General features: G+C 35.4%; 1 protein-coding gene and 1 long non-coding RNA gene across 2 annotated transcripts; both read left to right on the forward strand.

Annotated features, from left to right (window-relative positions):
- The first annotated feature begins 2,570 nt into the window (after positions 1 to 2,570).
- On the forward strand, positions 2,571 to 14,824 carry LOC127160967 (SLAM family member 9-like). Its single transcript, XM_051103614.1, has 4 exons — positions 2,571 to 2,877; positions 9,833 to 10,156; positions 13,796 to 14,098; positions 14,667 to 14,824. Exons 1-4 carry the CDS (start codon positions 2,571 to 2,573, stop codon positions 14,822 to 14,824), a joined length of 1,092 nt encoding a protein of 363 aa, XP_050959571.1.
- Positions 14,825 to 20,469: 5,645 nt separating this feature from the next.
- LOC127160968 (uncharacterized) lies at positions 20,470 to 23,677 on the forward strand. Its single transcript, XR_007826901.1, has 3 exons — positions 20,470 to 20,534; positions 23,248 to 23,271; positions 23,590 to 23,677. It is a non-coding gene; the product is annotated as an uncharacterized LOC127160968 (long non-coding RNA).
- The last annotated feature ends 2,852 nt before the right edge of the window (positions 23,678 to 26,529 follow it).

Here is a 26,529-nt window from a genome sequence, read left to right on the forward strand (position 1 = left end):
CTATTGACGTTTTAGTAGTCACTGACCATTTCATGAAGTTGGCGTGTGCATATCCTTGCCCTAATCAGTCTGCAAAGACAGTGGCATGGGTTCTTTGGAATAATTTCTTTTGCGTGTGTAACCCACCCAGAGTACCAGGAAGGGTTTAATGTAAATCACGGGTGTGGTTATGGGTGTGGCCTGTAGGGCGCGCAGGCGAGCAGTTTTGAGAGACAGAGACAGCGTCATGAGAGGGTCGTTTTGAATTCTTCGGTGGGAAAAGGTTACTTTCTGTCGAGTGTTTTACGAAATATTGTTTTCTATTTATTTCATAAATATTTTTGCAAGAAATGAGTTTATGAGAGATTTCATATGTAGAACTCAAGTTTTACATGAAATTAATCTGTTATGTGTTAATATTATATTTACTATGAACATTATGCATGGTATAACAGAGTGAAAATCACTTTAATAGATGCAGATTTGTCAAAAGAGGTCATATGATGTAGTAAGAGTTCAGTGTTTAAAATTGATTACAATCTGTATGCGCAGATTGTTTTTTTTCCTTTCCTGTTTCCTGTCATCTTCGACGTCAGGAGATAGTCGGATCAAAGATGGCGAGCCAGTGAAACCTCAGAGAAGAACTATTGCGAGCAGTGAAGTTCCATATGTTCGGCCTCTTCGGATCTTTCAAGAATCTTTCGTCTCCGCGGAGCCACTGAACTTTTCCTGAGTGAACCCTACAAAAGGATCAGATAAGAACTTTTGATCACATTTACTACCCGGGTAGTTACTGAAGAAAAGACTATTGTTTCCTGTTTTTTTCTTGGGCCCATTTTTTATATATTTTTGTTTATTTACTATTATCTACTATAGTTGTATTTTCCTTGTACTTAGTTTAATTGCACGTTTAATATTCTAAAAGGAATGGTGCAATGAAATTGTGCAGTTGTTAAACTTTACCCAGGTGTTGTTGTTGTGACTCACTATTACTGCCTCCTAGAGCCTAGGTTTTGAATCTCTGTGCTTTTAATATTTTGGGAGCTGAAAGTAGCCGACCGTTACACGTGTATGGTTTTCCTCTTAGCATTCACTCTGACCAGGGTGCCAATTTTGAGAGTTTGTTGATTGTGGAGCTGTGTCAGTTGGCTGGTATTGGCAAAACTCACACCACACCATACCACCCAATGGGCAATGGTCAGGTGGAAAGAATGAACCGCACTCTTGATAACATGATCCGTGCGCTGCCCCCCAGATCTAAAGTCAGATGGCGAAGTGTAAGACTAAATCTTAAGTTATCTTAGAGATAATTTACAACACTTTGCTGTGCCATAAACGGGATTTTGGATGATGAAATACACATGGACCAATCACTGAATAGACTATTTAAGAATATTCTCAGATAAATTTACATTGAATGGTTAAATTCCAGAGTTTAGGAGTTTACATTCAACACACATTTGACAGTAAAGAATTTTTAAGAAAATATATTATGGCAACGAAATGAAGCGTCTTCACAACCTTCAATTTAGAGTTGTGCAGACGATAGTATTTGTGGCAGACGATAGTATTGTGTATCGACGATAGTCAGAGATATTGCTTGTTGCTGATGCCTTTGACGACAGCAAGACAATTATCATTATTATTATTATTATTATCATCATCATCATCATCATCATCATTATTATTATTATTATTATTATTATTATTATTATTATCCGTCAAAAATATAGGCGCCTATCTTTACTGATGCAGTGCAGAGTCACTTGAGAAACTGCCGCCATGGCGTTGGTGAATGTCCACAAAGATGCGCCGCAGACGTGTGCAGTGTAAATAAAGGGTAAGAGATTTATTAATCATACAGTGCAGATAGCTGATGATAAAGGGAGTGTTTTTTACTCGTGCTAGACTGAAGTCGATTATGATGTTTTTTGGTAATGTAATGTTCGTTTTGAATAACTGAGGAAATGTAACCATTTGATCAACTGCTCATCGTCAAACATTTAAAAAAACATCCTCCTCTTCTGAAAGATTTGCGCACATCTCTGTCTTCTCAGTGCCATCACAAGCCCCTACTGGCAACTCCTAACCACTTGAGACCTCTCGAGCTGTCTTAGATAACTGGGAGAGTAAAAGTGATTCTTACCTTTAAGAAATTTGATAACTTGCTTTTATACTTAAGTTTGAAAGTATGAGTAAATTTCATGAATTCTCAGCACTTAAGACTAAAATGGCACTTTGAGAAGCTTGATAAATACTTGCCCTTATGTTTGAATGGAGAAACGGTTGACATTAACAAGTATGTGCAGTCACTCAAGCGTGACCTTTGTGAAGCTATGAAACTTGCACAGTCACATTCAGAAAAACAACATCATAAACAAGCAGAAATGTATAACAAAAGGAGTAAGGGACAGCCAGTTGACATTGCTCAAAGAATTTTATTGGCCAACAAAGGTGAAAGAGGTAAAAAGAAACTGGCAGATCGTTGGGAGAGTACAGTTTATGTAGTGATCGACACACATTCCTTGTTAAACACATACAAACTCAGAAGCCCTTCTGGTGTTGTTAAAACAGTTCATAGGCATCTGATTATGCCAGTTAACTTTCTGCCATTACCTGATGCAGACGCTGTCGAGGAACATTTAACCAGTTTGAGTGGTGATGAACTTGAGAACGTTTTGAGCATCTTGCACAAGAAAGGACTACTCAGTGGGTTGCTGACCTCTGTGCTGAGCACTGGCGGTCCTGTAGCAAACAGCGATGAATTGGATGAGGAGAATGTGATGTGTGAAGAAACTGCTCTGGCAAGCGATGGTGTAGAAGTTGAAGGAGAGATCGTAACATTTGCTACCAGTGACTGTGATGTTACTCTTGCTGATGTTGACTTCCATGTGAACTGTGACGAACATGGGTGTGACTCAGGGAATCAGAAATTCTGATGATTCTGCATCAGGTGTCAATTTGAGTACAGAGTGTGACACTGTAGTTAAGGCAGTTCACGACGAAAGCCTGGTTAATGAGCCTTCCCCTACTGTACAACCATCTACCTTTGAAAAGACGGAGTTATTAGTTAAAAGACCTGCTTAAAGTGAGGGTTTTCGTACTAGACATGGCAGACTTGTAAAGCCGTTAAATAGGCTCATTCAGACTATGTCTAATCAATTTGTTAAGAATCTTTTTGAGGAAAACAAAATGATACTGTGAGTTATTAGTAAATGGTTACTTATTTTTGTATTACTTTTTTTGTTTGTTTGTTGTTTTGTTGTTACTATATCTATTGATGCATTTTCTGTTTTATATTTTCCTATAGAGGAATAATGTTTAACCCTCATCTGTCCCTCGGGTCGTTTTGACCCGACAACTGATTTTTTTAAGGTTTTTTAAAAAATCAAGCGTTGATCATTTTGGTACAAGACTTAGCTACTTTTTGCACAATTGAGCCAGGAATACACACACACACACAAAAAAAAATAATAATAAAATCAAAAATCAAAAAATATTTGAGGAGTTTTTAGGGGGTGTAACCAAAAAAGTAACCAATTTTGACCCGGCGCCGGAAAATAATTTTTTAAAATTGAATTTCATCACACTTGAGCATGGAACACACACAAAAATTTAGTTGATCTGAGGATTTTATGTGGGTGTAATAAAAACAATAATAAAAACACCTTACCAAAGCGCCCCTTGTAGGTCATTTTGACCCGTCCATAGGAATGAATGGAATTTTTGAAAAAAAACAAAAAAAAAAACAAAACAGGTTTGATGGTTTCACTTTTTTGCCTCACTTAAAGGCACAATATGTAAGATTTTTGTAATAAAATGTCCACTTGCACAGTGTTATATATTTCATGCAGTTGTGTACTTGTGTTATCTCAAAAGTTCTCAAGGACTTGTAAATCCAGAGAAATTCCAGTTTTAAATAATGACTTGTCCCTGGTCATTGTCGCCTATCAATGACGCAATATCCGCGCTATCCTCGGTTTCTGCTTATGAATACTATGGCAACAGAATCAGATATAACTTTTAAACTAATTATCCAAACAATGTATAGTCCTACAAAGCTATTATTATCAGTGCATGTGAGCAGAGCATAGCGGGAGCAGATCAGTGGATGAGAGGGTAAGGTCATTTTACCAGTGTTGGCCAGTACAGCTCTACTACAGCATAGCACAGTAGTGCTACTGCAAACAGGAATAAGTATACTACATAGAAACTTCCTATAGGTGCCTTATTTGAGCAGACTCTGGTGCATACCTAAATTCGGTGCATCCCTAATTTTTATCAAGTCTGGTGAGCAAACCTATGGTAATGTAATTAAATGCAGTATGTGCTGCACAAAAACATTTAGCCATACTTGCAAATACGGTGGGTTCGTTCAAATTTACTTTTAGAACGACTGTTTTACACACGTAAAAATGCGCATCATTAACCCGCCAAATCATGACAAATAGTCACATATCAATAAAAGGCTAATATTGAATCAAATTTCATGTTCTTTGCAGATAATTCATTACGATGACATAAAATACTGTTATTAAATGTACAGGTAAGTTCATAAAAAAGTAATACATTTACCTCATCCGTGAGCATGATTTGTGAAAACGACATCTCCCAACGTTCCATGCTCCGTCATTGCGTCACCGAGCTTCGCCTCTGTTATTGTTTTGAAAATGCGACCTCTAGCGGCGAAAACTTACATATTGTGCCTTTAAGAATCCCCATAGGATTCTATAGGCCCCTCCATAAAATGCAATGTAATGTCATTTTCACCCACTAGATGGCATCTGAGAGACTCAGTGACCCAGTTCCTGATCGATAGGGAACTGTACATTGTTAATGGACTAAAATTGGGTCTTTCTTTGTTTTTTGGTGAAGAAAATGTACACAAATATACTCATTTTCATGAAAAAAAATCAAATTTTAAGGTACATAAAATAAAATCACCAAATAATAATAAACTTACATAAATAATTAGAATATATAATTCTATATATATAAGCTTTCTGGGAAAAAAAAATAAAAATGAATTACGATTCATTAATTTAATTACGATTCATACGAATTAAGTCTAACCTATTTGTTGTGAATCTCGTTGGAGTTGATACAGTGTTCTTGGGTGTATTACTCTTTCTTTCTTTTTTTTCTCTCCTATTTCTTCATGTATTTCTTTAAAATTATTTATATTTGCCTTTTTTACATTTCTTCGTACATTTATTTATTTATTTATAATTATGTCAGCTTTGGCATACAAATGTGTTAACTAGCAGATAAGGGCGGCGCTCACTGCCGTCCTTCACAAAATCACACTTCACTGTAGAGAACTCTTCTCTGTGTACATCATTTACAAAGCTCACTGGATTCGTTTGCGCATCAATACATCTCCCTCCCACCCCCCCAACTCCTATTACTGGAACTTGAAGAAAATGATTCGTTTGTTTGTTTTTCTCTTTTTCTACTTGTTGCGTCTTGTTGGTAAGTTGGCAATTTATATGGCTTCTTTTTGTGGCACTTGTAGCACAGTAGCTAATTATACCATTTAAATTTCTCACGATTTGTATTTGCTGTTATTCACTCAAAACGTTTCATCTCATCACAATCAATTACTCGTATCAAAGTCTTTCAAAAATTGTGCAGATATGAATTTGTCAGCACAAGAGTATTTATTAACGGGAGCGTGACATATTTTAAAACACCAGCAGCTTGACGGTGTCCACTGGTGCGGAGCTGAGCGAAAGTTTTCAATTTATTCCAAAGCACTGCACTGACTGAGCCGAGTTTTGCTGTTGTAGTGGACATTCACCGTTTTAGAGCAAAACTAATTATACCTACTGTAAAAATAAAAGATGACAAATAAAAATTCTTGCTACGATTTGTTATTACAAAGATAATTTAATGATAACAAAACTCTTTGCATTGCTTTCCTTTATTTAGGTCCCACAATTTTCATTACGCACGATGCATTATGATCTCTGTTCTGCATTGTTTTTTTTTTTTTTTTTTTTTTTTTTTTTTTTTTTTTGTTTGTTTTGTTTTGTTTTTTTGTTAGTTTGTTTTGTTTTTGCGGGTGTAAAAAAAGTTTTGCTTCTGTGATGCTGCATTTCAGTGGGTGATAACTATGCAGCAGAATGAAAGGCCAGTTTCAGTTGGTCACTCTCGCTTGGCGCAATAGTTTGGCCACACCCACTGTGGCAGAGAGTGAGGTTGTGTTGTGAAGAACTTGTTCTCTAATGATATCCTTAAGAACACTGTAAAGTGCGTGCAGCTAGATGCAGCTTTCAAAGATTGTCAGTAGTCCTCGTTGTTGTTGTTTATATGCTCTGCACCCTATTACCATCTCTTAGGAAAATTAACTATGGTTTTACTTATATATATATATATATATATATATATATAGAACATCCAATAGTATACATGTATATGCAAGTGATTTCTAGGTGTATATGCACGTGTTTTATGTATGTATTGATAAGCGAAGTTTGATTTAAATCCTACGTGGCGCCTCATAATAACGACTTAATATCTCGAAATACCTAGTTGTTATTTTGAAATAACGAAATAAGTTTTCTTTTTCATTTACTAAATAGTCCTTTAAAAATACTTGTCAAGTCTTTAATATATATATAGAGAGAGAGAGAGAGAGAGAGAGACTTTTTATTTGCAATCTTTCATTTATTATTATTTAAACACAGTATGTTTGAGCATAAAACAGCACAGCATAAAACACAAAAGTAATTCTATTTAGGGGACCAGAAAAAGCATCCCAGTTAGCCAAAAAGCTTGCAAAAAGATGTACAATGATCCAAATGTCAAGCCAATAACAATAACAATAATAAACATAGCTGCAAGCAGCAATTGCGGGACCAAGCACAAAAGAGACAGAATGAGGAGCTAAGCGTTGCAAGGAGTGACATACCGACTACATCAATGAGTAATTAAAGCCATTTTAGGATGATATCAGTTGAAATGGCTGAAAAATCATAAATACAACCAATAAAAAAATAATTTAATGGCTTATCACTTTTGACCTATAGTTGGTGCTGTTTTCAAATTGATGTGATGCGTTCTGTGTGAGGTGACAATGACACACAAAGTTTGGTGTCATTATGTCAAAGCTTTACAGAGATACAGCCTCAGAGTCATTTTGGCATCATGCCTCAAATATGTAGTGTCGCTGTATGAAACAGTTTTGTCTATTGACTTGAAATCGGATGCAGTTTGGCATCTTTCCGGCAAATTTTGAGTACTGTCAGGGCTACGTGCCGAAAACACAAGTTTCGTAATGATACGTCAATGCGTTCGTAAAATATATAATTTTTTGACAAAATTCAATATGGCCGACACCCAAAATTGCTGACATGGGTTCGACTCGGCATGATGCACCGAATCTAAAGAGACCAGTTTTGTGATTTTTGGCCGAACCGTTCAGAAGTTATAAGCAAAAATAACCATTTTCATGTGGCGTGTTCTGTGTGAGGTGACAATGACACACAAAAAGTTTGGTGTCATTATGTCAAAGCTTTACAGAGATACAGCCTCAGAGTCATTTTGGACTTAAGCCTGTGGTGGCGCTGTACGAAAACAGTTTTGTCTATCGACACGAAATCCATAACTTTTTGTCTGGACTGTCTGAAGATGATTTGAGTCAAATTTGGTGAAAATCAGACCAACGGTTTAGGAGGAGTTCGAAAAAGTAGGTTTTGTACATTAATCAAAAAGGCGGACAGGAAGTTTGGCCAACTGTGGAATGATTGGTATGTATGTTGTCGGCATGACGCAAGGAATATTTTGAGACCAGTTTCATTACAATAGGTTAATGCAATCAGAAGTTATTAGCATTTTTCAAAATTTCATTATTAATGTTTAATGAATGGTGTATTACTTCTGACCAATAGGTGGCGCTGTTATGAAATTGATGTGGCGTGGTCAGTGTGAGTTGACAATGGCACATATAAGATTTGGTGTCAATATGTCAAGGCTTTGCAGGGATACAGCCTCAGATGTAGTTTGGCATCTTTCCAGCAAATTTGTTGATGTGCTAAACGGAAACCGTTTCGTATATCGACACGAAATCCATAACTTTTTGCTAGCAAGGTCTGAAGATGATCTGAGTCAAATTTGGTGAAAATCGGACTAACTGTTTTAGGAGTAGGAGGAGTTCGTAAAAGTAGGTTTTGAACATTAAACAAAATGGTGGACAGGAAGTTTGGCCAATATTGGCATAATGGGTATCAGTGTTCTCGGCTTGACCCAAGGAATCTATTGACATCACGTTTATTACAATAGGCTAACGTAAGCAGTTCTTTATAACTTTTGACCAAAAGGTGGCGCTGCCACCAAACATTTTGAGTACTGTCAGGGCATGGTGCCGAAGACACATACAGAGTTTCTTAATGATACGTCAATGCGTTCGTAAAATATATTTGAAATTTGGACTTCATTCGACTCGGAGCCAAGTATTCAGAGGAAAAAAATAATTTTCCTTCTGTGCCTTACGGTTAAAATGTTATTAGCATAAAATAATTGAAATTTTGGACAAGTGGTGGCACTAGAGAGTTTGAGTTAGAGACTCCAAACTTGCTGTGGTTAATGTTGAGACTGTCCTCTATCAGTGTGCCAAATTTCACAACTTTCCTGCAAACAGTTCTATGGGCTGCCATAGACTCAAGAGCGGAAGAAGAAGAAGAAGAAGAACACCAAGTCTTCTTCACTCTAATTGGTTGTACTTATCTGATAATTGGTTAGTCATATGACTGTTAGTTCTACTGTTATAAGCACTTTCTGGGTTAGACAGACCTGTGTCTATGTCCAGAGTGTCAGCAAGATGCCACATATGTGAAGCCCAAAAGGGAACGGAAACTACCCCCAAAAAATTAACAGACTTTGTTCATTTTTGAATTAACAAAGTCTGTTAATTTGGTTGAATTCTTGAACTGGTGAAAATAAAGTGCTGTTTAGATGTTCAAGGTTTGATAATTTTAAAGCAAGTTTAAAAGCTTAAATGGATGGCCTCTATCCAACTTTGGGGGGATGTCATGTACTATAATTACATCTGTGTCTTTAAGACAGGGGTGCCCAACCCTGTTCCTGGAGATCGACTTTCCTGCAGAGTTTAGTTCCAACCCTAATAAAACACACCTGTCTGTAATTATCAAGTGCTCCTTGAGATCCTAATTAGCTGGTTCAGGTGTGTTTGGTCAGGGTTTAAGCTGAACTCTGCAGGAAAGTCGATCTCCAGGACCAGGGTTGAGCACCCCTGCTTTAAAACGATGGAGTAGGAGGCATGATGGGAAGTTTGTTTATGTTGTTAGTGAACTCATGCCAGAGAAGTAAAGAATTGGTTGGTAAAATGTTAACCAGCGTGTGACTGATTTAATTCAGTAGAATGTGCTTCCTCTGACAAAATATCTGTTAACTGAAGAAACACATACTTAACATAAGGCACACATTGAAAAAAACAAATGAGAAAATATTTATTAATAAAAAAATCCATCACACATTATAAAGTAACCTAATACAGTTACCTTACAACTTAGAATAAACTAGTGATATTCAGTAGCTCTATTTGCAGGAATTTAATGATCACAAAATTTAAGACACAGTGTGGTAACAAGATAACAAGAAACACCTGAGGTGACTAATCAAGGGGAACTGCATATTTGTCACAGAAAAAGCTCCAACTAATATATTTCATATGGGCACTGAAGAGTGCTATAATGAATGTTTTTTATTATTATTTTTTTTTTTTTTTTATTATTATTATTTTATGTTTTACCCACAGATGGCAATAGAGATTCTGTTCTGTAGTTACAAAGTTCATTTAGCTGTCAAGTAACTGTTTCTTTTTGTTCCTCAGGTGTGTTTGGTGTTGATACAGATGCAGTGCAGCCAGTGTCAGTGGTGGAGGGAAAACCTATCACTCTACAAACTGATGTAGATACTGTAAAAGAGATAATATGGAGGTTTGGAGAACAAGGTATATTCATAGTCCTTTTAGATGCCGATCAGATCTCATATCCTAGTGATATTGATGACCGATTTAAAGGCAGACTGCAGCTGGACAAACAGACAGGATCTCTGACCATCACAAACACCACAACCACAGACTCTGGATTTTATGAAGCAAGAATTACGGCAGGGCCAAAGGTCCAAGTCAAGAACTTCATTGTTACTGTCTATTGTAAGTAACTTGATCAAGTAACAATGATCTTATTGCAGTGATCATCCTTTTATCTTCCTGAAATCTCTTGAATAATCCCACCACCTTTAAACTTTCAATAAAATGCTTTAATTATTGGATTAAGGAGGGCCCTGGGCTTAAACGTTGCACCATCCAGTTTGGTACAGAAAACCCAACAACAATGAAAACAAATGTTTATTTATGCTGGAATATATGGGTCTATACAAGGCCTCTTAGACAAGGCTTTTTGTCTTTCCTCCCTACTCCTATTACTATTGGGCCCTGTGTATATGAATGGCTCCAAACCTCTTATAGAACCACTGTTCCATCCTGTTTAAAATCATATTTATTTGAACCACTCTTTGAGCTTCTTTCTTTGTGTGAAGGGTATAAGAAAAAGTACTATTTAGCAGAACAAGAAAGAGATTTATTGCCAAGTATGTTTGCATATACAAAGAATTTGTTTTGGTGAGAGAAGTAGTTTCTAGTGCACAAATATAGACAAATTTGCATATTTGCATAATTTTCAGGTGTACATACAATTATAATTATTACTGTCCATCTTCCCTAGGTTGTAGTTAAAATAATGCATGCCAGAAAGAAAGAAAGAAATTAAAAACAGTTAGAAATGCTTTGCCCACCATAATTTTTTTTCTTTTGCCTAAATTGATTATTCTAAATGGGGGAAAATGGCATAGAGATTCTGGTTGATTTTTTTTTTTTTTTTTTTAAACTGTCAAAAGTTACACGCTTAATACAGTTTTCTGAATGTCTACAAAAGACCTCCTTCAAATGTGAAAGTAGGCTATAATGTGTATATTACAGATATATATTTTTTTTATTTGGTCCAATCAGGTTTTGTGCTCTTTTCATGCCCCAAAACTTTGAAATTATCAAATTTGTCATTTTTATTAATGTGATGCATTAAATACACTATACTGGCAAAAGTATTGGGACACTTTTCTAATAAATGGGTTTGACTACTTTAGTAATTTCCATGAATACAAATCTTAATGTTAAAGCATATAGCTAATTGTATTCTAGGGAATTGTGTGATCTAATGTTATAACAACAGTTTGGATAGGACCCTTTTCTTTTTTTTAACATGAAAATGCCTGTGCAAAGAAATGATTGATTTAGTCAGTGTGGAAGGTGTGACTTTAAAGGTGTGACCTCTGGTGTGACTTGCAGACCTTGAGCCAAAAACTCGCCAAACACCAATACTTTTGTCCATATAGTGTATGTACAAGTCATACATACTTCTTTAGAACAGAAAATACAGTTTCAAAACAATACATTCTCACTTCCAACTTGTCATATATTGCCGATTGGTCAGGACCCCTTGGCGTCAGTTTTTGATGCTCAGGGTACCCCTTTAGTGTCATTTTTTGATGTGCAGGGTCCTCCATTGTCTTCATTTTTTGTCTTAATTTAATGGCTTGCATGCATTTGTAAAACAATATAAAACACTCAACAGGCAAATGTAAGTACAGTCACAGGTATTTATTGCAATAAAAACTGACCATAAACAAGCAGTATAAAAGCATTACAAACAAGTCCTTTTGCATTCCGAGTCTTCTGAAGCCATACGATATCTTTATGCGAATAACAGAAGGTTTTAATCACTGAAAATGATCCTGCTCCGTTTACGGTCATGAGACACATAAGAGCCAATGGTATTTCACTACACCATGACGCAATCGTTCACGAGACACCCAAGAACCAATAGCATTTCACAACCAAGGCTTGCTTCTTCTGGCAGCATTTTTTGAATTTGCGCACAGACGGACAGACGTACGGAGATGCCGATCGCGTCTATTCTTCTCACAAATCAATCGTTTTGCTTCGGAACCCTTGGAATATTGATACTTTTTGAATAAATTATGAATATAGTTGTATCTGCCTGTTATATCTTGTGTTTTGTTAACAAATGGTTAGGTTTAGGGGCAGGGATTGGGTTAAATGTGTAAACAGTGTAATATAAATGAAACTCTTGTGACTGTTTGCATTAAAAAAAAATCAGGAGTTAGGAGTAAGCTTGTTGTCCAAAACTGTGGCAACAATGATGGAAACATAATTCATGTATGTAAAATAGTCTCTGTTGTAGCAGTTTTGGATGTGTCTAAAATTACTGTACCCATATGCACAAGTCATTGGTGTTTGGTGATGAGTTTTGGCGCAAGGTCTGCATTTAAAGTCACACTAGAGGTGTTCAGCTGAGATTAGGACTTTGCTTTTTGTAGACCAGTCAAGTTCTTCCACACTGACTGAATCAGTCATTTCTTTTTGAAACCTTGCCTTATACTCAGCATTGTCATGTTAGAATAAAAAGGATCCTGTCCAAATTGTTGCTATAAAATTAGAAGCACACAATTCCCCGGGATATCAATAGATGCTTTAACATTAAGATTTGTACTCATGGGAAAGTAGGCTAGTCAAACCTGTTCTTTAGAAGGAGGTGTCCCAATATTTTTGGCAATACTGTATATATATTTGACAGTTAATTAAAGATGTGTGTTTAATATGCCTTAATTTTTACTCATTGTTGATTTTGTGTAGCTAATATTAGACTTGTAGTGAGAAAAATTATATCAGAAAAAAATGTGTTAGTCTTTAATTCTATAAAACTGCCTAAAAAATCTATAGATATGAAACACTTCAGTCATATTACAATATTAGTTTAAACGTTTAACCTAGATAAAAGTGCGCTGTTATGTGTTTATCTAAGCGTTTAACAAAATGTTGCTTTTGTAAAATAAAATAAAATAAAATAAACAAGATGCGTTTTCTGTCGTTTTCTCACAAAAATGAACTGAAACTCAGCGAATATTTGCCTCACAGACATGATAAATATATGTATAAAAAGCTTTAAATGACTTGAAAAATAATTCAATAGTTCGCAAACAAAAACCTCTTTCATTGTAATCCGTAAAGGTGCATTTCTCTCTGAAGGTGTGTCCAGTGAGGAGATGGTGAGTCAGGATCGTCAGCTTCATCTTTGTAACACTGAAGGCAGAATAGAATAGGCTAGGTATAGCCTAAATATTAAAGGTACATTATGGTTTAGTATTTAATTAATTACTACTACTACTATTAGTCGACTAAAAAAATCTTTGGTCGTGCACAACCTTAGTATTAATCCAGTCCTTTTTCTTCTTCAACTCCTCCAGCTGCTACTGCTGCGGGTGGGGACAGTAAACACTGTCCGGGTCGGTGACTGTCGCGTTAGTATTTGTGGAAAAAAAATAAATAAATAAAATAAGACAACAACAACAACAACAACAAAAACGCATTCATATTCACAACTGCTGTACAAATGATTTTTAACATAGGTGTTTCAGAGGAATTTGGCGTGGAGTGAGAATGGTTTGTATATCCATGGTAATCTCGACTTTCACTTTCTATTACTGTGAATGCACAGCTAAGGGAAAGAACGGGAATGGTAAAAAAATAAATAAATAAATAAAAAAGGGTGGGAGGGGGCTCTTGGAGGTAACTGCACAATGTTCATTTGTAGTTTTTGTTTGTTTGTTTGTTTGTTTACAAATTTATGATTGACTGACTAATATCATGATAAACTCTCACACAGAAAATGCTTTTTTGTTTTGCTTATTTTTGTTTATTCTGTCATGCTGTCAGCTCGTCTGCCTGTTCCTGTCATCACTTCTGCATCAGTTCAAAATCTTTCATCGTCATCATCATCATCATCATCACAACAGAACTGTTCATTTTTGTGTTCAGTGGTGAATGTGAGTGATGTGAGTCTCTCCTGGTACAAAGGAAACAGTTTATTGTCCAGCATCAGTGTGTCTGATCTCAGCATCAGTCTCTCTCTACCTCTGGAGATTGAGTGTCTGGATGATTCCTACAGCTGTGTGGTGGCTTATTCATTCACCAACTGGACTGAATATCTTAACACTGAACTCTGTCAGCCATGTTCAGGTACATGAGTGGTGATATAAGTGTTTATTTATTTATTTTATTACTAACCAATGTAGACTTTGTGATAATGACTGTTATTTTGTCTCTTTTTCTAATAAGAGACATTATTACAGATTTGGTGGTTTGTTTTTGCAGTCTGTCTAAACTTATACTGGATTTTAATCCAATCTTCTTCATCTGCACAGATTGTGTCTTTATTTTCGATTAATGTAGTTTTTTTGCAAAAAAAACAAAACAAAAAAAAAAAAATTCGGTAACACTTTAGAACTACAACTCAATTAAAAGTACCTTAATAAATTCCTAATTTGCTGCTTATTAATAATTAGTAGGGTAGTTGTTAAGTTTAGGTATTGGGTAGGATTATGGATGTAGAATATGGTCATGTAGAATAAGGCATTAATATGTACTAATAAAAGAATAATATTCTAGCAATACGCATGCAAATAAGCAGCTAGTTAAGAGACCGTAAAATAACGTTACCATAAATTCCAGTAAAAATGCAAAAAATTAACCTCACTTAACAACTTATTTAAAGTAATATTTATTTATTTATTTTTGGCTTGAGAAGACAGCATCTACTGTTGTGGTTATACTGAAGCTGTGATCCGATTGGCTGTCTCTGCTCTGGTGGTCGTGGCTACTGTTGCTGTGCTGGTTTATGACATCAGATCGAGAAATACTGAACAGGAGAGGAGAGAACAGACATCAGCACAAGACCCTTACTGACGAATGGTATATTTTCACATCCAGAAACAAAGTGGGGATGTTTTTGAACAGCTGGCATAAAGTAATATTTGTGGTTTAATATATATTAGTCAACACTCTTTTTTGCATCTGCTGCCTTCACTTACAGGGGGGTTATAAAGCACTCTTCTTTGTAAAGTTACTTTGAAACAATGTGTGGTGAAAAGCACAAATAAATCCTATTGTTTGGACCCTAAATATTGCTGCTTCTGGTCTGGTCTGGTCTTTATTTGTTCATAAAATACAAATGTACTCTCAAATCAGGCTTCAGTGAACACCAGCTAATGTTACCTTTATGTTACTTTTGTAGCTCAAATGTTTGGTTCCCATTTGTCTTCCATTGTATGGGCAAACATTTCTCTATGACATTATCTTAATTTGTCCTCTAAGAGAAAGTCCTACTGGTTTGATACAGCATAAGGTTGAGTTAAGGATGAGATACTTCTGGATTGATGACTCATCATCTCTTCTTCACCTCTTTTCTCCATGCAGCTTTGATTCTTTTTCTGGATTTATTCCAATAAAGTATCTAAAAAAATAAGAAGAGAAAAGCTTCAGAACATATTCTTGTGTATAATTTGATTTGATCAAATTAAACTTTCTAACTAAAAACTATAGTCAGTAATCAAAGGAGAAGTCCACTTCCAGAACAACAATTCACAAATAATTTACTCACCCTCTTGTCATCCAAGATGTTCATGTCTTTCTGTCTTCAGTCGTGAAGAAATTATAGTTTTTGAGGAAAGCATTTCAGGATTTTTCTCCATATAATGGACTTCATTGGTGCCCCGATTTTGAACTCCCGAAATGCAGTTTAAATGCAGCTTCAAAAGGCTCTAAATGATCCCAGCCAGGAAGAAGGCTCTTATCTGGCGAAACGATCAGCCATTTTTTTGGAAAATAAAAATTTGTATACTTTTTATGCACAAAAGCTGGTGTAGCACAGGCTCTGGGATGCGTGTCCACGGCGCTATGTACTATTGAATCACAGACCCAGTGTTTATAAAGCGAATGCGCAAAGACTAAGAAAGTGCAAGTAAGTCAAACACCATTTACAAACAACAAGGTAAAACAAGTCTTAAATTTCTGAAGTTTTTCGCCATACTCTACCTTTTTGAGTTGGAGTACACAGACGATGACACAGGCAGCGCTATAATATCTTACTGTTTATTATAGCTTTATTATTATTTATCATTATTACTATTGTTGTTATTACTATTGTTGTTGGGGTTGTTTTTATTAATACTACTAATAAAAATTAAAAATACTATTTTTATTATTATTATTATTATTATTATTATTATTATTATTGTCATCCTCTTCTTGATCCTCAAACCTCCCCTCGTTCCTGATTAAATTAGTTTATTTTAAATGTTATTATTGCTACTAATTATTATTATTATTATTATTATTATTATTATTGTTATTATTATTACTACTGCCATTTGTCATCTTCCTCACCCTCCAACTATCCACTCATTTACGTTGAATTGAGTTTATTAGCATTATGGCTTCTACTATTTTTTATTATGAATACTATCCAAACCCTCCATTCTCCAATTTTTGTCACTATTAATACTATTGTTATCACCATTATTGTTATTATTATTGTCATCATCATTATTATTGTTTTCTATTATTGTTATGTATGTTGTACCTTTCTACATGTTCTACACCACTTACACACACATACACACACCCACACAAATCATGTTGGCTGTCATGTATGCTCTGTTGACCTTTAGTATTTGATTTATCACCTGTAAATAGTATATTTGTTGGCAATAAAAAAATAAATAAATGAGGCAAAGTAAAAAAAAAAATAAAATACAATAAAATACATTAAAAGCGTAAGTTACATGAGCATGGCTGGGAGTATCAGATCAACTGCAATAAATACTTTAATTTCCAGAACATAAGGGTGTTTCAACACTAGCACTTTTGGTATGCACCAGGTTAGGTTGATGTTAGAGTTTGGTTCATTTGGATGGTGTGAACTCTTAGTTCTTCCATTGTTTATCTGACATTGTAGCCATTAGGGCTGTGTGAGACTAGACAGCAAAATTGAGTGTTGAATTCACACTGTAAGTGTTAATTAATAACACTATTATTGTGTTCTCCCCCCTCATTTACACCGTTAGTGTTGAAATTACATTAGGATTGTCAATAGCTTTAACACCAAGGGAGTTATTTCAACACTAATATAGTGTTCAAACAAATCCTGATGTATCATTACATGTAATTTGCATTCAGTTTAACTAAAAATACATAATGTGTGCATTCAATAACAGCAAACACGTTGTATCAGTTTGATCCTTTATTTTCAAAAATGAAAGATTTATTCCATTTCTTTATTTCACTTAAAAGAAAGATAAAAATTCACCATCATAACACCCATGTAAACTCTACAGATGAAAAGACATGTAGGACTTCAAAATGCTGGCTGTTAGATGTACTATCAACTCTCAACTAAATACATGATGCACTGAAAAATGTTTTGTCAAAAGATTGTCAATGCTTTGGATGCAATTCCTTTACTCTTGGTAACTCACTGGTATGACCAACATCAATGTTGTAGAGTGTAGCAGGAAGATAAAGACATTGACAAGGACCTACTGAAACAACAGGTTGAGTACAAAGTGGACTTAGAGTTCAATAGCACTCAAGGAGCTGGTTCCGTCAGAAGGGATGAGGTTCTTGTCCGACCACACAGAATAAGGTGATCGTGCCCTTGATCCTTCTCAATACCAGCTGGCTGGTGGTCCTCCCTCTGACTGAGATGGCCTATAATACTGGTGCAGGTCCAGGACTGTAAACAGCAAAAACAAAGATTAGATTAAACAAAGAAAAGAGAGGGGAAAAAGATATTTGCTATATGCACTGATGAACGCATAAAACCCTGGCACTAGTAACATTTGATGATGAAATCTGCTTTAAAGGGTTAGTTCACCCAAAATGAAAATTCTGATATTTACTGACCCTCATGTTGTTCCACACTCAAAGGTATAATTACATTTGTATTTTGAAGAACAAAAGTTTTAAGTGTTAGGAATGACATGAGGGTGAGTACATGACTACTTTGATTTCAGTAAATTAACCTTTTAATCAAAACAAAAAAACAAACCTGGCAACAGTATTGAGTTTTACCTTATGGAAGTGTACAAGTCTGTCTCATCCTAATTTTCTTCGTCATCACTGGACTGTTTTTTTCAGGGCATCTTGGACAATCTGATTAAACATGATAATACAGGTGACAACTTAGAACTAGTAAAATGATGGAAGGGAATTATTTCACAAACAAATCAAATGTTGACAAAAACATACCCATTTGCCTTAGCTTCTATGCTAAAGCTTTTGCTGGCCGATGCTTATTGATTTTGCCTCTGTGGCTGATTTTGAGAACCTGTGTGCTTTAATAAAAACTAAAGGCAAACGTTAAAATATGTCTTACAATGTTAACAGTCACAGACTCCAGTTAATATGTGCACTAATAAAAAAAAAAAATGCTTACAACTTTGTCCAAACTCTACAATGTGATAGTCATTCCCATGTCTGCATAGCACTGATGGATACAACTGCAAAAAGACTTGCTGAGGTCCAACCACAGGATCCTTGAATTCTGTGCTGATCTTCAGTCATTCCAGAATATCACAAACATGCAAAATACAGAAACATGTTAAAACAACACTAAAAATAAAAATAAATAAATCTTGACAGAGAAAGCCAAATGTCATTGAAGGTTTACGTTTCAATTACCAAAACCCTATTTTACAATCAAAATAACAGAAAATTAGGAAAAAAAAAAAGAAAGAAAGAAAGAAAGAAAAAAAAACTGTAAACAATTTTACACATTTGTGACGATACTTATCGCAGGGCTGTTTATACAATATATACGCCTTTATTGTTATTCAAAAACCTATAGTTTTATAATGTATGTGTCCGGTAGACACTTCAATAACTGAAAGAACCGGTGCCGGTTTGTGTCTGCAAAATCAAATAAACGCGGTTCACACGAACTCTGAGGGAGCTGCTCTTATAACATGCATAAAAATGACAGTTAGAATAGTAATCTTGTTTTTTCTCCCTCTAATTTTAATCGTTCATAAATTCCTTTTTGTTGTTGTTGTTGTTGTTGTAATTCCGCCGTTCAAAATCCGCCTTTCCACTGCCCAAGACATTTGGACACGACTGTGGCGTTTCTCCCCCTAGTGGCGGTCGCAACGAACTTTCAAACTGGTCGTGCAGCAACCGTTACCTCGGCATATTCGCCTTGGTAAAATTGATGATTTGAATGAATATAACCAATGTATGAATATATGTCACAAAACAAATGACCACAAAATACAAACATAGGCTTTATGGGGCGTAAATAATAATTTAATAATTATAAAATAACAATTTCTGCCATAATTATTCTAAAGCACCATTTACATTACATACAACATTTTTAGTGTTTAAAGAATTAACGCGATCAAAATATTGGCAATTCTAACCTTACGCTCATAGTTTTTAATAGAATACATCATATCCGGTCGGGCTTTCCTATAAGGTCTAGCCGCAGAAGTTAAAGTATTTTAACGTATCCGCAGCTCAGATCGGATCCGAAATTTCCGCAAACGCATATGATCGGAACTCCACGCAGCTCCCGTACTGCTCTCCAATGGATATGAATGACTTCCGGTCTGTAGCTTGTCGTTCGTCGGAGATATAGTGGAAAGGCGGCTTAAATCCATACATTTGTTCGTCCCTCTCCATCTCGCGCTCTGTTTGAACGGTCTCTCTCTAATGCAGCACTAGCCTCAAATAATACATACCAAACTGTATATTTATCATTCTCCACATACGTTCAGCTCAGTACCGCATGGAAGAATATATTTTTTATATCCAAAATACTGTGGAAGCGCGTGTATTTTGAGGCTTCAGAGTGCCGCGAAACTATAATACATATTAATAACCAGAAAATACGACGCTTTAAACTTGTACTCTTCTTAGACAACATACGTAAATGTACATATATTAAACCAATAAATACAAATATTTACAAGACTGACCGTATATTAACGCAGCTTTGCTGTGGGTTCCGGAAAGGCACTTTAATAACTGAAAGAAGAGTTTGTACCGGTTTGTGTCAGCAATATCAAATATTCGCGCTTCAAACGAACTGGGAGCTGCTCATTCTTTTCTCTTATTACATGCATAAAAATGAGTTCGAGTAATGATCTTGTTTTTCTCCCCTTAATTTTAATCGTTCATTTGTTCATTTTTTTTTTAATTCCCACCGTTCTAATGCATACAGTTGTTCGTTCCTTTCCGTCCAGAGGTCTCTCTCTAATACATAGGGGAGAGCGGAGACGAAAGTACCATTTTTCAGAAAAACATAAATTAAAAAGATAATGTTGTATACAGAGATATATTTTTGCTGTGTCCTATAACCCAGTGAAAGAAAAATACATCACATTTTATATAAACAGCACATGAAAAATCCCTAAAACAAATAAAAAATAAGAGATAAAAGTTATAGTCTGATATAGTCTGAATAGTCTGACTACATTTTTGCTTTTTTTTTTTTTTTTTTTTTTGGCCAATCACGTCATGCCTCGTCATTTTAAATTGCATCAGCCTCTGTTCTCGCGCTCCTTTCTCTCTGGGTAGCTTGAGAAGAACCAAGATGTTGGCGGACACTGATCAATCTGTAAGTAATTTTTTAGGGGCCAAGCACCGAAGGTGCGATGGCACCTATTCTATCCGTTGCCGTTCCTATTCTTCTTCTTCTTCCATTTCTTCCGCTCTTGAGTCTATGGCAGCCCATAGAACCGCTTGCGGGAAAGTTGTGAAATTTGGCACACTCATAGAGGACAGTCTCATCATTAACCATAGCAAGTTTGGAGTCTCTAACTCACGCTCTCTAGCGCCAAAACCTGTCCAAAATCTCAATAATTGTATGCCAATAACTTTTGAACCGTACGGCACAGAATCAAAATTCTTTTTTCCTCTGAATCCTTGGCTCATGCCGGGTCGAATGAAGTCCAAAAATAAAAAAATCATAAGGTTTAGTTTTTTTTCTATAAATTTTTGTTCGTAAAACCTACGTCCTAGACGGTTTGTCTGATTTTCACCAAAATTTTCTCAGATCATCTTCAGACCATGCTGGCCAAAAAGTTATGGAATTCAAGTTGATTAGTCAAACCGTTTTCGAATGACGCACAAACAATTTCTATGAAAAGCACGCAAAAATGGATGTGTGGCTATATCTCCTCAACGGTTTGGCTATTGAGGCCAAACTTTGTGAGTGTTATAACAAGCATGACTTGAGGCTACCTGCAGTGTTTCGGCGCAGCGCCACATAGTGGTCAGGAGATATGAAAAATGGCTATTTTTGCTTATAACTTCTGAATAGTTTGGCCAAAAATCATTTTGGGTGTTGGCCATATTAAATTTTTTTCCAAAAATGCTATATTTTACGAACGTATTGACGTATTGTTATAAAACTTGGTATGTGTCTTCGGCACCATGCCCCGACAGTACTCAAAAAGTTTGGGGGCAGCGCCACCTTGTGGTCAAAAGTTATAAGGAAGTGTACAAAAATGCTAATAACCTCTGCTTACATTAGCCTTTTGTAATGAAACTGATGTCAATAGAGTCTTTGGGTCAAGCCGAGAACGCTGATACCCATTATGCCAAAATTGGCCAAACTTCCTGTTCGCCATTTTGATTAATGTACAAAACCTATTTTTTCTAACTCCTCCTAGACCGTTAGTCCGATCTTCACCAAATTTGACTCAAATCATCTTCAGACCTTGCTGACAAAAGTTACGGATTTTGTGGCGATATACGAAACCGTTTTCGTTTAGCGCATCAATAAATTTGTTGGAAAGATGCCAAACTACATCTGAGACTGTATCTCTGCAAAACTTTGACATACTGACACCAAACTTTGTATGTGCCGTTGTCACGTCACACTAACCACGCCACATAAATTGGGTAACGGCGCCACCTATTGGTCAGAAGTAATACACCATTCATTAAACATTAATAAAGAGATTTCCAAAAAAGCTAATAACTTCTGATTGCAGTAGCCTATTGTAATAAAACTGTTGTCAGATTGGTCCGATTTTCACCAAATTTGGTTCAAATCATCTTCAGAAGGTGCTGACTCAAAGTTATGGATTTCATGTCGATAGACAAAACCGTTTTTGTACAACGCAACGCCACTACAAATTTGAGGCATGATGCCAAAATGACTCTGTAAAGCTTTGACATAATGACACCAAACTTTGTGTGTGTCATTGTCACCTCACACAGAACGCATCACATCAATTTGAAAACAGCACCACCTATTGGTGAAAAGTGATAAGCCATTAAATTATATTATTATTGGTTGTATTGATGATTTTTCAGCCATTTCAACTGATATCATCCTAAAATGGCTTTAATTACTCATTGTTGTAGTCGGTCTGTTGCTCCTTGCCATGCTTAGCGCCTCATTATGCCTCTTTTGTGCTTGGCCCCGCAATTGCTGCTTGCAGCTATATTTTATTATTATTATTATTATTTTTGATGTTCACAGTTATTAGCTCGCTAGTTTGAAAACAATAACCTTTAAAATATGTAGTGCTGCAACATCTAAACCAAGTTCGTTTGGGATTTGTTGGGAAATGGCGGCGAACACTAAGCAGCATTGTCGGAACAGCCGAAAACATGCCGAAAAAGCTGTCTTTTGCACTAACGTTAGAGCATTTTATAAAAGATGTATACACTACAGTTTAATGTGAAGGTTGTGCTTCATCGGGTGCAAAGATGTGCTCTTTAAAGCGTGAGTGTTTCGTTCATATTACCGTTATTACCGAATATATATATATATATATATATATATATTCGTTATGAACTCAAGGTACAGTACGTATTTTCATTCCTCGGAACTGTTTGACTTTACCCAATACAAGTCTGCGTTAAACTCGGTCGTGCATATGCGTCATTATTATCTGATGATGGAGGGGACCAGACAAATAACCCGCAAATTTAAATTTACTTATGCAAGTTAGATACACAATATAATGTGGAATATTACATATTACTAGTTACTGTGCATTCAGCACAGAGCATGAAAGTGGCCAGAGGTCATTTAATTTCAATATGAGTGGGCGGCGAGCAGCGGCCGTGACTACAACGGACGCGACGGTGGTTTTGCAGTGTTGAGAGTAGACGACTAAAAGAGTGACCTGTTTCTATAATTATTTTACTAGGCTAACCATTTTTGTGGAGTGCATGATGTTTGCGTAGCCAAAGTTATTTTTTGTCAGATTAAGTTTGGATTGAGATTTAGAGATTGGGATTTATTTGGAAATCCATTCCAGTATGCAGTGTAAATGACCTTTCTCTCTTCTTTTTTTGTCTCCAGGACCCAGACCATGGACCAGAATCAAATCCAGGTATTTTGTTTTTGTGCTGTATATGCATCCTAGTCTATTCTAGTGATATGTTAGGGCTGATCAGTATTACCTGAAATCCACATCACTGTATATTGTCACATGTGCCATATATTAAATGTTAATTTATTTTTAAACTTCATCTCACAGGTAACAGATTCTCTGTCTTTCAAATGTGATCGGTTGCTTTACACTTTAGATACACTTTAATAGCACAAAATTAAATCACTAATTTACTGGAGGAAGGTATTTAATTTTGTACATGATCGTATTTCAAAGGTAAAATTCACATCCTTCGTCTACCTGTATCTATCAATGTAGCATGTTCCAGTGCAAAACGAACAAGGAGGCCTGCCATCTCTACTTTAAAGGAAAGCACCAGGGATCCTTGAAGAACACAAAAAAACAACAACAAAAAAAAAAAAAACAGGAATAATTACAATGGAGTCAAAGTATGCATCAGTGACCTGGTGGAGAAACACTGATTGTAGGTAAAATTTAAAATTACTCCAAAGATTGAGTATTTAACTCAGAATTTAACTCTGTGGTCTTTTTTTTGATGGCAGCTTTGTTATTGCAGTTCAATTTCAGGATTTTGCTTTTCTCTGTCTCCCCAGTTACCATCAAGTGCTGAAAAGCTTGATTTGGCAAAGCGCATCACTACGTTCCTATCTTTAAGGGTCCAGGTTGAGGGAAAAGGAGGTGGATTTGTAAGTAAAATCTAATGATTCCTAAAATGATCTGGGGAAAAAAACTGAACACTTTACCATAAGGCTCATTAGTTAACAATTACTTAATGCTTTTAATACTTTTGGTGCATTGATGAGTAGCTTTCAATGTATATTTCAGAGTTTGCATACACAGGAACATGGCCCCATTGATTTTGCATTCTTTGTGAGTGACTAGCAAGAGCCAGCCTTGATCCTATACTTAAAAACATTTATTGTACCTCTTATATGTTTTTATTAATTTTCAGATGAGAAGTGCTACACAGCACTAGTTGTTCTCACACATCTTCTACCACCATTTCCCGGGAGTTGCTGCAGTGTTTAAAGTGCAATTTCATTCCTACTTGATTTTGTACAGGTATGTTTCATAAGAACTGTTTTTTGTAATGACGCATTATAGCTTATATTTGTACTTATCTTTATTTTTGCTCTCTGAACTTTCAAAATGTATCTTTTTTTTTTTTTTTTTTTCTCATCTCCAGGGCTGGAACCAGCATTGCATTGCTCTGCAGCTACTCCAAGACATCAAAGACCCAACCACAACTCATCTACATTTGCAATCTGAAGAGTGCTACACGACAATACATAATCATTGTGGGAAACGACAGAGTGGCCATACCTGCAAATGCGAGCCTGACATGCACTGTGGACAAATTGTGGACAAATGATGTGACCATTTGATCAACAGAAAAGCCAAGGTACCAGAACTTATTTCAAAACTTCAGGCCGCACAGTAATTCCTGAGAATGTACACGTGTCCAAAGTGCATACAACCAATATCAACAAAAATAAAGACACTACATTGGCATCTACACGAAGTGCATGTATTGTCAAATGGACAGGACCTTATCTGCAGCCAAGATGGCTGCCCAAGAAAATGCATAAGCAATAATGTCAAAAATAAAAAAACTTTTTTATATTTAAATGAAACATCTTCATTGAGACCACCAGTCCACTACAGCAATGGACAATGTGTCCTTTCAAGCCAGTGACCACATTTCATCAGACATGTCTGAGGCAGGGGAATCAAATACTGTATGTAAACCCAAGGTACAAGATTATTTAATTTCTCTAGAATGCAGACAGTCAGACTTTAGATTGTCTTGCCTTTTAAAGGGATAGTTCACCCAAAAATTAAAATTCCATCATGAATTACTCACGTTCATGTTGTTTCAAACCTATATGAGTTTACTACTTTTGTTGAACACACCAACAAAAAAAAGTAAAGAGAAGTAAACTCATACAGGTATGGGACAACATGAGGGTAAGTAAATGATGATAGAATTTTCATTCTTGAGTGAACTATCCCTTTAAGATTTAATCAATAACATGATCTACTAATAAACTCAAACTCAGTGATGTACTCTAATAACCTACTTTGAGACAAATTTACTGCAAAATGCATAGAATACAATCTGTTTAAGAGGTACAGTCATCCATCACTATTTTAAGGTGTGTAGATATGTTGTCTAATTTAAAATGTTTTATCTTATACTCTAAAGTATATAATTTTTAGATGAATTCAGTCCTGTTATGAGACATGTTTCTCTCAACTGTGTACTATATAATTGTTGTTTCAGTTAATGGTCTACCATGTGTTAGTGTGTTAACAGTTTTCTCTGTATGCTGTAGCTATAGTGCACTTGTGTTATATAATAATGAAAATTTGATTTAACTGATTATAAAATATAGTTCACCCACAAATGTAATTTTGTTACAGTTGCTCACCCTTAGTGAGACTTGTTCACCTGAACACAAATGAACACATTTTTAACTATTTAACTCTTTAAGTGATGTGTATTTAGCTACAGCATACACCGAGAGATCCAACAGAAAATGCCACAAATTACATTCACACATTACATTGACAAATGTTATTCTAAAAATGTAGTTAGAACATGTCAGTAACCAAAAATGAAAACGTATATTCATGTTTGATTGCATGTCAACCATAGCAATTTTAAAGTTTTCAAGTGTTCAACTTGACAAGCTGGTTTCTGAATGTAGGCTGAAATTTAAAGTTGATGAAATGTATTATTTATTTACATTTGATTAAATGCCTAATATTCTTGCAATCTGTCTGTTTTTCTTGAATGTTTTAGAATTACAAATTCTTAGTTTTAATATTAACACATTAATTAGTAGTTTTAAAATGGACATTTTAATTGCATTTTATCAATACTTAATGTGTTAAAATAACACATTTGAGTGTTTAATTACTTGAGACAATTTTTTTGTTAAAATGGCTTACACATCTGTTATGTTAAATTCAACACAGCATGAGTTGTCCCTGAGCACACTCAGTACATGTGTTAAAATTCTACACAACATGTGTTATTTTTAACACATCTCTTTTGCAGTGGGTGGGTCAAAAGTAATACAACAATACAAGCTAGATTTTTTTGTGTGTGTTATTCTTTTTTTTTTTTATTAAATATACATGACTATGACCTTGTTAATATATAACTGCAAACAATATGAAAAATAAATTAAATCAGCATAATGCAAATTCTCAACATAATTTAACAGTAGA

The sequence above is a fragment of the Labeo rohita genome, unplaced genomic scaffold (genome assembly GCF_022985175.1).
Source record: "Labeo rohita strain BAU-BD-2019 unplaced genomic scaffold, IGBB_LRoh.1.0 scaffold_510, whole genome shotgun sequence".
Taxonomy (NCBI): Eukaryota; Metazoa; Chordata; class Actinopteri; order Cypriniformes; family Cyprinidae; genus Labeo; species Labeo rohita.